Raw genomic sequence first — 12,974 nt, 5'->3', positions numbered from 1 at the left:
CGCATCAGACGATTTCTGAAAGGAGGCGATTGTCCGGCTCCAAGTAAATAACCTCTAATTAAACGAATATTTAAATAAAGAATCCCATTTCGTTAGAGATATTCCGCTAGTTATTTTTTCGCAACAGAAAGAGAAATGTGTGAGTGGCCAATTACGTGATATGTACAAAATGCGTATTTTGTACTTTCTCTGTCCAAGTTTATAAAGCGTGTCGCGCAATTTTTCAAGTAAGTGTCTTACTGATTGCAGCTATTAGCACCGTAAAAGCGTTTAATAGTTACTGAATAAAGCCTGGCTTTATTTCTAGGATAATCACAGATCAACAAAACTCTATAGGGAAGAGTTGATGCACATCAATCAGTGTTAAAACTTTGCGGGTTGCTTTACTGAGACGAATATTAGAATGTTGATTATTTATTTTAAATAAGCCCGCAATTGTCTTTTTTATTGACGACGATGTGATGATACTCTGTATCGAAGTAGTTTTTACGGCAGTCTCTCAAATGGCCCAGTGTGGCTTTCCACGGCGCGAACAAATCGTGTTAAACGCGTTTATTTAACGTCTCGGAGGAGTTCACATTATTTGTCATGAAGTATGAAAGCGCCCCGTTCGACACTCTGGGACTGGTTAGCACGTTTCCGTCAGAATCGGAACGACGTCAAAGCAAAACCAAAGAAACGATGTGAAAAAAATGAAAGCCCGGCCTCTAGCCCCAGCGATGATGTTCGTTCCAATGCGACCCGAAAAAACAAGAATGTCGGTCCAAACCAAGTCGAGGTTGAACTGGAAGCCCGGCCCCATCCGACCTTCGAATTGCCCATATTCCTTGCAGTGCTATACACGTCGTTTTTTCTTGGGGTTTTGTTATCCTTTATTTTTATTTTTATCTACCGATGGCCTTATATGAGTTATGGATAGCAATTCTAAGGTTCTGGTTTTGCGAGTGCAAGTTCTGGGACCGATCAAGTATTATTGTATTGTGAAGCATAGCACCTAACAGTTGCTTGCGTGCAGCCGATGAAGGCGTTCCATAATATGAATCGAGTGTAATGTCTTAATAAAAGGTTACCCTGACTTGTGCCATGAAAGGAATTCGTTGGACTAGAGTAGAACACAAAGCATGCATAATCGTTTGGCCACATGAAGACGAGAAAACCCATACAAAGATGACAGCGTTATTATGAGATCTTCCCCTTCACAACGAAATTTAGCAAATAGCTTTTCCAATTATCGTTAGCCGTCAAATTAGGAAAATATTTATTAATTATAAAATAATTAGAATTGGCTTAAATTGCTCTAACCATAAAGTACGCCTTAGGTTGCAACTCCGTTTTTCTTACCCAATTCCATACATACTACTGATGCACTGTATATTGATATACGTATATAAACAAATCTTATTTCTCAAATGTTATAGCAGCAATTTCACGTAGCTTTGACTGTCTTAAACATTAAACTGACCGACTGCATACAGACGTCCTCATGCAGTTAAGCTCTAGGGATGTGATGATTACAAACAGCTTTCTACTGTCTATGTGTATTTGACAAACTCTCTCGATCGATGATCTCGAAAGTAGTAGAGTAATCATTAAGTTTATTTCGAGTATTTAACACCGTTGTCAGTCTAAATCAACTAGGTGACTACTGCTGGTATTACTTTCGAAATAATACTGTTTCTCAATCTGAAAAACTAATTTTCGGATGTTGTAACTTAAAAGATTATACTCCGAAAAAAAAACAGTAACTACACTGATTCATTTAATCTCGTTAATTGCTAGATTTAGCTATTTCAGTAGTTTTTTTTTGCGCTTCAAATGGGTTAGGAATACTATATAGAAAAAGACATCACCTTTGTCTCCCTTTCTTTGAGGCACCTAAAGGCCATACTTGCTTTGATATGCATATATGCGTGAGGGTGCATTTTTTATTTCGCTCTTAAAGACGTTCAAAGAATTGTATTTTTGAGCTGTATTATTTATTGAAACACATAATAACCGTCATAGCGTATTATTATTATATATATATATATATATATATAATAATAATAATAATAATAAAGTAATATATTATGCAGAACGTGCACTTATATATTAAAGTGCACGTTCTGCTGTACGGAAACTGTTGATTGTGTGAAACTCATCAAAACCTTACTAATCAAATAGATTTAAGCACATAGAGACAAAACATGTCTTCCGTTACACCATTGTTTACACCACGAGACTGCGTGCGTGATCACCTTCTAACTCTTAGAACTGAATGACCCCATAAGACTTTCGTTCAGCATAAACATAATAGGCTGTATCGTCCCGTTCCAGACGAGACCTTAACAACCGCACAGCCAAAAAAACTCTAGACGTTTATAATTGAAAATGTTCCATCAATGATTGATTGATTGCAAAACTGGCTGATGCGGCGAAAGGCGATATCGAAAAGTACTTCCTGCGAAAATTGCAGTAGAACCAAACCAGAACCAAACTCTAGGGTCAGATTTGCTCGTTTCAATGTCAGGTCAGTTAAAATAAAATTAATATGGGAACGAGTCTCGTAGAGAATCTACGAATTTCGCCACCATTACTGAAAACAACGTACGTGCGCCATCCCGCAAGAGAAACATCCGTTCTACTAATTTTTAAAACGAAAGTGTTAGAAAGCCGCCTACTACCGGTCTACTGCCGATAAGCGGTACGTAGCCCGGCGCACATGACAATCGGGCTCTGTTCCCTGACCCCTAGCAAATACGTCATGTCCTTAAGGCTCGTATTTAGCGTTTTTTATGACGTCGGTCTGAATTTTACCACTACCGGCCTTCTGCTACGAGAGAGGGCAGATTCCCTATTAGAGCTCCGACATATCGGGCGAATCGATTTGCTAAGAAGGATAAGATTCTTCTTTGTGCTTCAAGCTATAGTCAAGCTGGCATTGAGATTCAGGGACACTTGGATCACTCTTTTAGTTATCGCAGCCAAGAAGTGGCAAAGCTAATATATTGCACATTGTTATGGTCTGTATTAAAGATTGTTACGTATTTTCGTCACTAGTGCTGCGTAAAAACCAGCTGTAGAGCAAGTAGGTCGTATTTATAGCGGTACCAGTAAGTCGTCCACACAATATACACTTGCTGCTGATAAACTTGATTTTATCGGCTATAGTCATTGACAAGCTGTGGGCGGTACTAGAACAGGGAAAAGGCGGCGTGCGTGGGCAAGCAGACGAACTGGTGAAAGGAAAGCAGACTAACAATGTGTTTAATTGGGTGGGTCAAATTGGTGATTCTAAACCTTTTTTTTTTTTAGTTTCCCTATAATTTGACTATTTAAATAGGTTTTCATTTGTTATATGTTGTTTATATTGTCTTCGTGATGTTTCAAAGTTGGGACATGTTTTTAAAGTCAACAAAGATCAGGGATGACAATAAGGTGGTGGCCATACTTAGTAATATCGAAACCTAATGCTTTGTTTTTCTATACGCAGTTTAAAGCGTTCTGAGCCGCCCCAGGCGAGCCGCCCTAGGCCCAGGGACGAATTTAATGAGTTAATTCATTATGAGCTGTTTGATGATAAACAATAGCTGTTACAATTTTTACGCTGCCAATAACCCTGACTTCGCCACGCGCTTTGTTACGATGGGTTAAATAAACGAATATTTCTTATTATAGGCAAAAATCGGGTTTACTCTATAGCTGTCTGTATTGAACCCATGATGGTTTAGATATGGAGTCGAACAGCAATAGATACACTTCTTTGAACAGGCCGGGAATATACCGCTTACTGTAATGTCTAATGGTTTTTGTACGGGACATAGGACATAAAATAGCGTACCATGTCGGCTCGTTCAACCCTGGAAGCAATGGAGAATCAACTACAATTCTGTTGTACAGATGTAGAATAGAGCTACAGAAGACATCACAGAGACCATGTTGACACGCATGCCGTATCGATGATTGCATTTCAAAATCTATAGGACTCTAACTTTCATTTTTTAGCAACCATCATATGGTTGGCTATGTACGCCGCTGCAGGCTAAATCAGATTTATTTCGAAATGTGGCGACTTCTGCTAAGCCTGGAAAAGAGCAGACGTATTAGAATTTAGGAATCTGCAGATTAAATCGTTAGTTTAAGGTTAATATAATAAAATAATAATAATAATAAGGTTAACGGCATTCCAACTGTTGCTCTAGACCTAAAGGCTTTGGTGTCATAATTAACTTACTTTTGTGATGGCTTAACTTTTTTCTTGACGTTGTTTCTCTGTTTTGATCTGTCGGGAACGCTGCTTTCGCACGCTGTTAAATAAAAGGGCAAGAATTTTTAAACCGCTTCGCTGTACTAAAAAATGCTGCTTAGTGGGCAGAGCGACACATACCAAAAAAAGTCAAGCAATCCATATATTCGCTAAGAAGAAAGCAAGATAGGGAGAAGTTTTCTAGGAGAGAAAAAAGGCCCATATGTTTCGTGAGCTATTTTTACTGATTCCTTTTGGTGCTTTCAATTGTGTCACATAAGTATTCGGAAAATAACAAACTTTTCCTTTATAGAGGTTGAGGTCGAATGCATTATGCAAAGCAGGTTTCATAGCTACGGTGTTATCTGACACTATCGTCCGAAAAGTTCAGAACATAGTTAGAACATAGAACATAGAACGCAAACAACGAAGTTGCTAAACGAAAATATCAAATATATAAACGAAATAGGGCTTCCCATAAAAAAAATGGCTTTTCTCAGATACCCATTCCAATAAATGCTGCTACTGCAAAAACTACGATAACAAAATTTCAAACGCAATCCAGGTCCATTAGTAATTTAAGCATAACAACCTCTATAATTTTCGTACTACCTTTATTTCTGCGAAAGGAACATGAGAACTCGAGGAACAGCTGGGAAAGGCTGATCTAGCCTTTATGGTGTCTATATCATATGTATTTTCTCTGGTTACGCAACCAGTAGCATTCTGGAAATGTATTTTCCACAGCTGTATACTATGGAATTTATTATTATTATGTTAATATGTATCTATTATTATGTTTTTTAACATTTGATACACCTTTTTGCACGGGTGCACAAACATCGATTTTAACGACGCTTTTTCCATAGAAAAGCGTAATTATTAACACTGCCCTAGCTTTGTGTGAGGTTAGAAGTTCTGTGTTATTGGACTTGAGCTTGTTTGCTGATGTAGTTCGACAAGCCTATGATTGTTCCACATGTTGAAATGAACCTCACTTCAGCATACGATAGCTTCGACAAGCCTATGATTGTTCCATTTGTTGAAATGGACTTCACTTCAGCACACGATAGCTTCGACGAAGCGCTCTCGGTTATGACTTACGATGGCTAAGGGTTTGTCAGCGTGCTAAGCGGAATCGTTACCATTACGAAACCCGCAAAAGCTTAATTAGTGTAGATAAGAAAAAAAATTCAACCGAGCCGTCTAGTCGATTTGCGGAATCTCGTCTACTCGAGTTATAGAGAAATAAATACATGCAACCTGAAATATTCCTATACTCATTCTGATCTAGCAATACTATATTGTTATATGTATGATTGAAAAGCGTTTGAACAGTATTGGCAGAGGTCGATTAATTGAGAGCCTTATGAACTGTCACTCTTCGGACTGACTACTGAAGCCGCCTGAACAAAATTCGAAATACTGACTACGTGTGCCAGTAAGGCAGACAAACTCTCAGATACGCATTCTAGCACAACTCATTATAATATGACCAGGTTACCAACCGCGAGGTTATGGATATCGGTCTGACCACGCATAGAAGTTGACTTGTCTTAATCTGGGTGGATAGAGCATTTTTAACTGCGTCTGTGATGTTTCGACCACACGTTAAAGGATCAGTCGGCCCAACTCGTTTTTGAGGCCGCAAATGGTAGCCGACCGAATTCCTATAATTCGGAGAGCGATTTCCGTCTTTCAATAGATGTTTAGTCCCGTTATGATAAAGTGTAATTTCTGTCCGGTTTTCATTTATAGAGGCGTTACCCGATTTCGAAATTAGGAGACGATCATTACAGACTTACGGAAATTCCGCCGCAAACTCTGAAATATTACGAACACTAGTTTTACGATAATATTGTACCATACAATAAAATAACAGCAATAATATAATATAGGCGTTTTTGAGCGTCCTACAATAGCTAAGTTAATTTCTTAATCTAGTGATGTATATGTATTCATTTCGCCGATACAGCAACAGTTCATAGTCATAAAACCTCCATTAACACAAAGACAGTTCGGGCTCGTACTAACCTCCTTGACGATCCGAAGTACGTCTGATCTGATATTGCTGTTTACCTGTCGGCCTTTACGCGTAGTTGATTTATCCTGATGTCGTCTTCTCAGCTCCTCTTTAACATTATCCAGCGCTCTGTTTAGATTACCGTTTCCTAAATTGGTACTTTTGCGATCGTCCGGGTCAAGTTCCAATCGGAATCGTCCTTCGGAAGCAAACCACTTTTGATAGTTGGTAATAACTTTTGCTTTGCATGGCATCTGTGCAACAAAATTATGAACATTATATTGCGTGCTATAAATTCATTATTCAATTTGAACACTTTTTCAAAGCAGGCAACGGGTTTGCAATTACTCATCTCTTATTCGGTTTCTTGTGGGTAAAACCCAGCCTCATTCACGTTCGGGACAGCGGTTTTTTTGCAGTGCCTTCAGTTAACAGCAAACAGAAGACAGACGCTTAATACTGAAAGCAGAACCTGCTGTATCTAACGTCGAGTATGTAGTAATTCATAGCATAGCGACGATAGACACCGCGCTCCTCGAACCCGAAACCCATTGGCGCGACTGTAAAGGCGGCGTTACTTTTCAACACTATTGATGACGCAGCTACGTTCTACTCACCTCGTTTTCTAGTTAGATCCCTCACCAACGTGACCTAGTGTTTCTAATGTAATCGGCATAAAATGACACTGATTCATTCGATTCACGTACTTGCGTTTGTTCTCACAGTCCGCAGACGCCGTTACCCACCCCGATTTAATTTATGCCACAAGTATCACACGGTTCCTGTATAGGACACTGGAGTCCCATTATCCGGATCCAAGCCATTTCGACTCGAAAGTAATCGATGTTACTCCTCTCTGGTTGTCCTTTATTGATAACTACGTCAACTTCTGGCCATCGTTCGGGCCTACATGATTTTTAAGTGCGACTGATTGGACGGACGCATTTTCCCCGAACCATTGACCATTTGGTTACATACTGATTTGATAAACAATACACGTAGCGCGACATCGACTTTCAACGTCGCCACCATACTAAAAGACCAACATCACGCCTAACTGTGAAGAATCTTATTGATACAAGATTAAAACGCGCACAGTTTTCTTACTAAAAACTCGTACCGCATAGCCCTTTTCTGCCATCTTGCCACTAACGGGTTCTTGCATTTTGTAGAGGTTCTCCACCGGCTCGAGCGTCTCACGAGGTGTCAGTTGAAGCTTTCCTGTGCAAAGTCGTTCAAGAGCTCCGGCAAGTATATGCAGGCCCCGGTCAGAACAACCCCTTAAATCGCCCATTGTCACTCGCTGAAGACAGAACGTGGCGGATCGACATTGAATTCTCTACTACGAGCGTTTGTATGCATTTAGGCAAATTTGGTTTCCCGCTATTTGCTTGCTAGTAGCAGATCAAGCTAACTTTATTTGTCCCCAATATCTCAATAAAGGAAACGTCTTTTCTAGAAAACTCTTCACCTGTTTACAGCACACTTGGGTAGTTTCTCCTTAGCTAATTAAAGTTATTGCTCTTATTTAATTTACCGGTCAGCGTAAATAAGGTAGGTACTCTGTATAGAGTATTAACGGACTTCTTGTGTATCAGTGCAATTTGGGGACACAATTAAGATAAAATTTGTTACCGAGACGCTAATGTAACCGAATGACCTTCCGATGATAGTATGCCCTTCAGTTCCTAAGGGATTTAACCACTACATTCGTGCTGCGTTTTCGCAAAACAAACACTTCTTGTGGATCATTCGGGCTTATATAGAATATTTAGCCTCAGAGACTTCTCAGGCTTTTAGCGATAGCATCGGACACCTAAAGCTTGAAGGGCACAGAAGAAGCGTAACTGAGAGCATCATATAGTAGAGATATAATAGAGGTAGAGAAAGACTTCATTGACTCGGCGATAATGTTGAGAAATGTATACCACTATATAGATAAATATGCATTTATTGTTCTTATAAAATTGATTTGCAGATAAACGAAATCAATAGTTGCTTGTCATAGATGTACTCACGAATCTACTCTCATGCTGACATTTTTGTTCGCACCATAAAGCTCTACTGTTCTGAAGCTCAGTCAAATATCTTTCTCCACCCCGCTATCGTCCATGAATAATGAAGCTCACCTTAGGCATTGAAGCAATGCTGTCAGTTCGTATAATATCGTATGTTCTGCGTGAAAGTAGGTATTGTGTCCTATTCAAAGGCGTCTTTACTAGTTATCCGTGACTGATTCGAAAAAGACGCGTTTTTAGTGGCTAAAATGCCAGTTTGCAATTTGTCAAACCATATATGTACCGATGTCCATAATAACTGTCATCACCATTCTTATAATAATCGTATAATTCTTATCGCAACAAGTTTGTGCGGTTATTCTTATGACCCTATGAAGTGGCCCCGTTCATGTGGCAACTACCACAACGTAACACCAAAAGAATCAACTTTGAGCTTTTTTTCTCGACGAAAACGATTTGGACATGAGATATAGGTTTTGGGCTCGGTAGTCGATTGAGGGATTGTCGAAGACAGCTTGGTCCTGACAACGATGGTGCATGAAGGCGACGTCCGAAGCGTTGTGATTTTGTAAACAACGGCAACAAACAGCTGTACCGTTCCATAGTTACGCTGTCAATAAAAATCCGGCGTTCTAGGAATTCGCTTGTTACCGTTAGCATAATAAACAGTGTTCACTAAATCCTCAATATAATGTATTGGTGAAATCCCAGGAATTGGTAAGATTGAGTATTAGTTAATTTAAACGATAAAAACAGTTGTGTTAATTAAAACATTTCTCCCAGGTTTGGAATGATGATTCCGCCCCGAAAGGATCATGTGCACACACATGGTTATAACCGCTCTTTTGTCAAATTGAAATGTGTTTATTCATCTTTCATCGGCTATATTTAATAGCTCATATCTATTATGATTATCTTGTCATGTGCTGTTACTTTTCGTTAAGTGTAATATGGAAATTTCCACTTCATATCGCATCGTCAACACGACAACTTTTTATAGAAATAGACGACTAGATGTTGGTTAATTAATGCGTGTTTTGATTTCCGGTTCGAGTACAGATGCAGGAGTTCGAAATAAGTTTCTTTTCAATTGTCTGGTTCAGCTTCTGTCGATTACTTGAGGCGCACTATGTGTGAAGGAAGCATCAGTCTGGTGCAGGATATAGGTGTGTAACTAATGCTCATGATCAGCACAAATCTTCAAAATGAAATTGGCGCTATATGCAAGTGTTTTAGTGTGGCACCCAGTTTTGGCGGTTGATTTGAAATCAAATTACGTGTATTCGATGTTCCACAGGTTACAAGCTATGTTATAAACCATTGCATTCGATTTAATGTTCAGATCCAAGTGAGTTATTTTTTTTGATTTGTATTTTTTTCTGTTGAATCACGTAAACGTATGACATATACACATTACGATGTAAGACTTCTTTTCATTCTGCTTTATGAATTTCTTTCAAAGGATTCTTCAGACAGGTCTTCAATAATATTTTTTAGATTCTCATGGCCGCAGCGTCTATAAATATAGTTCATGCGCGATACAGACAAGTTTCCGCTGACGTCCGCGGAGGGCGCCACCTGGCCATAGTTCAGAATCTTGTTGGGCTTAAAATGAGACAGTTAAAATATGATGGTCCGTGGTCAGTTATCATTTCTAATGCATACTCACGAGATCACCATTTGCACAAGACATGCTATGCCGGCACGAAGGAGTACCCTTCTCTAGGATTGGCGGATCTATGGCAAGCTGTCATTTGGCCATATGGCCCCATCGTAATCACTTCATTCGAGCTCCATATTCGGTGTTTTCCCTTTTACCTTTTTTACAATTATTTTTTCTTCGAGTACTTATTTTCGTATCCTTGTCGAGTAAGTAGTTTTGTCAAATGTCAATACTAGTTGTCATATTTGTATGTTTAAAACATGTTTATTCAGATGGATACTAATTATCGTTTGATTGTTTGTATAGCGAGCATTGTACTCTACTATATAGGTAATATTGTTGATGAAAAATTACAAAAAAAAAAAACAATCTTGTATGCAGTATAAGATTTTTCAGCTGTACGTCAAGTGTTATTATTTGTTTGTGTTATTAATTGATATCAGGTAAATTACTAAATAAATATGTTCATAGCTTGTGCACCACAGCTTCTAAAGGTAAAGCCACTAACCAATCGTTTGAATTCGGCCACAAGACGCATGTGCCTGTATAGAATAGACAATAAGTGTATAGAAGTAGACAAAGCTGCGGAGAAAAGGACGGTTGTCGCGAAAAACCACGTCGCGTTCTTCTTTTTCTTGTTATTGTTGTTCTCCTTGTCGTTGTTTTTTGGTTGTATAAATGCACAATAAACTATAAATACATACATGTATATAGAACAATGTTCGATGCTGTTTTTTTTGTGTATGTGTATGGTCTGGGTTGGGTGGCCACAAAGCAACGGACAAGAAGATTGCGATTCTATCATGTGAGTAACGTGTGAAAAGGCACCAAATGACCGCCATTATAGCATTGCAATCGTCAAAAGACGGCGGGGAGAGTTTTAATATCGTTGCATTCATCGTTTCCGATAGTGTTATTTCAGACATAACTTCCCTAGGAGGCCTACCCCACTATACGGCTACCATAGTTGATCCGGATATGTGGTGTAATTTTATTACATTAGTCTCTGAGTGAGCAGTATGTTACTGTTTATCGCCAGTGAGAGTTGTCAGCATTGAAAACTGGCTTGCTTATGGACGGAGTAATCTGTGCTAGGTGAACAAAATAAAAGGACGAGTAATATAGTTAGCATCCGAAATATGCATACATATTCCAAGGCAGTGTTCAAAATAGAGGTTACAATGCCACGTTTGAATACAGACTACATGTACTATGACAACTGCTTCGCATAGCAGACGCTCCAATCAATGAAAAGAATCTTAATCATTTTAAACAAATATACACCGTTTCTTAGCCTGCTTGAATTACGTCTGCTTGAAGATTCAGACTGTCCATGTATTCACACGCAAATTCACACCAGCGCTCTCTCTCTCTTTCTCTATTTTATATATATATATAGAGGTAATTTCGAGCTCCATTTCGGGGTGCAAAGTAAATTAGCCTAGGGCAATAGCGTTCTTGCTACACCGCGATGTGAGAGCCCGTCTTGTTTAACGTCGACCAATACAGAAAAAGCTAAAAGCGCCGTGCTCAGGGCGTCGTTATATCGAATAGCTGGTTTGCGTTTCGGGAAAAGCTAGTATCGTTCATGAAGGTCCACGTATCACGCATTGGCTTTTGTCTATGCTTATATTGTTCGGCCTAGAGTAACTTCAATCTTCTAATTTGAATAGTGTCATTTTTTATTATCGAAGTACAATTAAAACAAATAAACTTTTCGAAGACTGTCAAAGTTTATAGGTAGCTTATAGGATGACGCTGAAGGATTTCGTGGTTATTATTTGCCTTCTTGTAACTTCTTGCATCACTTGAACCGGTCCATAGATGTTCCATCTGGTGAGAAGTCCAAGTATCGGTGGGGTCCTTTAATCCAGTAGTAGGTAAGTCCGATCGGCGGAGATTGGCTCTTGCCTCTCGATAGACGGCTTATAGAGGCTGTTTCAACTGGGGCACGTAAATGTGCCAAATCAATATCGCTTTTACAATACAGAATACGAGTGATCTGTCGAGTCGTGCTTTGAGGCTAAGTGTAGATAACATCTCTGAAATAATGCTTTGAAATTTTGACAAATAGTCTGATTGATTACACCTATTAGTCAGTGAAGATAATCCTATTACTGAATAGGTACGTTGGCTGGGTCTCTCTTGAGCTAGTTATGCTTAACTCAGTCAATTTGAGTGGTGGAAATCGTGGTCGCTGTTATCGAATTGGAACTTTTAACACTATTCAGCGTAATGGATGCGGTGTCCTTGACCGTTCTTCGTCGGTAATATGGCTTAAGCAAGCCGTAATGCTCTTTGAGAATCAAATTTTAGAGTAGAATTTTAAATCACAGTGCAATGGATCTCTGGCCATGCACGAAGTGATTTAGAGGACTGCGGTTCAATCTACAACTCACGCATCACCGTTAGCATACCGCGCTCGCTGTGTTCAATTAGCTTCCAATGGGTTAGTCGTAGTCAAATCGTCAGACGGACGGCTGAATCGACACACAGAAAAGAGGCACAGGACACATATGGCGGATGCATTTACTAGATTAGAACAGCGCTTTCAGGTTGGCCTGTATTTCGTATCGTGCGTCAGCCCACCGCACTGGACGAAAGGTAAGCTCAAGTCACTGCAGAGTGATCGTCTTGCCACAGATGACAAACCATCGATGTGTTGGACAATCGTATCGGATGTTATGCTAAATATACCTAATTGGTCATTTTGTCAGACGTCCCTTCACTACAGGCCGATAGATGAGTAACCGTTTAGTCGCCATGTGAAATACTAAATGCTAAATTTCTGATCACAGCTACTAGCTAACTTCAAAAAATAAGCAGCTATTATATAAGGACAATAACGTAAGTAGCAAATCGGGTTGTTCGACTTACACGCTTTCCCACCCTTGGAACTAAAATGGGCTTTACCCCTTTAGCGGATCTATTTACGCATTTGCCGGTCTGCAGCGCGAATCTGTGTTGTCCTGTAAATTGGAGTTTTTGGTGCCGTTCCATCTATTCCTTGCACCCATCTGATCCGGTTGTTGGCCTTCGTTTCGG

At 39.4% G+C, this 12,974-nt stretch overlaps 1 protein-coding gene and 1 long non-coding RNA gene across 2 annotated transcripts; one reads left to right on the top strand and one right to left on the bottom strand.

Moving 5' to 3' along the window:
* The first annotated feature begins 57 nt into the window (after positions 1-57).
* On the top strand, positions 58-10,648 carry LOC147756219 (uncharacterized). The gene is made up of 2 exons (XR_015325802.1): positions 58-227; positions 7,421-10,648. It is a non-coding gene; the product is annotated as an uncharacterized LOC147756219 (long non-coding RNA).
* LOC111250504 (uncharacterized) lies at positions 5,893-7,974 on the bottom strand. Its single transcript, XM_022805874.2, has 4 exons — positions 7,884-7,974; positions 7,369-7,551; positions 6,260-6,502; positions 5,893-6,049 (listed from the first exon to the last, which is right to left on the bottom strand). Exons 2-4 carry the CDS (start codon positions 7,540-7,542, stop codon positions 6,005-6,007), a joined length of 462 nt encoding a protein of 153 aa, XP_022661609.1. The 5' UTR covers positions 7,543-7,551; positions 7,884-7,974; the 3' UTR covers positions 5,893-6,004.
* Positions 10,649-12,974: the final 2,326 nt, after the last annotated feature.

This window comes from Varroa destructor, unplaced genomic scaffold (assembly GCF_002443255.2).
Source record: "Varroa destructor unplaced genomic scaffold, Vdes_3.0 BEIS01000004.1, whole genome shotgun sequence".
Lineage (NCBI taxonomy): Eukaryota > Metazoa > Arthropoda > Arachnida > Mesostigmata > Varroidae > Varroa > Varroa destructor.
This window is presented reverse-complemented; position numbering and strand designations above follow the sequence as displayed.

Excerpts from the sequence above, each read along its gene's own strand:
- LOC111250504 (XM_022805874.2), bottom strand. The coding sequence starts at position 7,542 with ATGGGCGATTTAAGGGGTTGTTCTGACCGGGGCCTGCATATACTTGCC. Across the intron at positions 6,503-7,368 it reads TGGCAGAAAAGGGCTATGCG|ATGCCATGCAAAGCAAAAGT; the intron begins GTACGAGTTTTT and ends TTTGTTGCACAG. Across the intron at positions 6,050-6,259 it reads TACTTCGGATCGTCAAGGAG|AGTTTGCGGCGGAATTTCCG; the intron begins GTTAGTACGAGC and ends GTAATATTTCAG.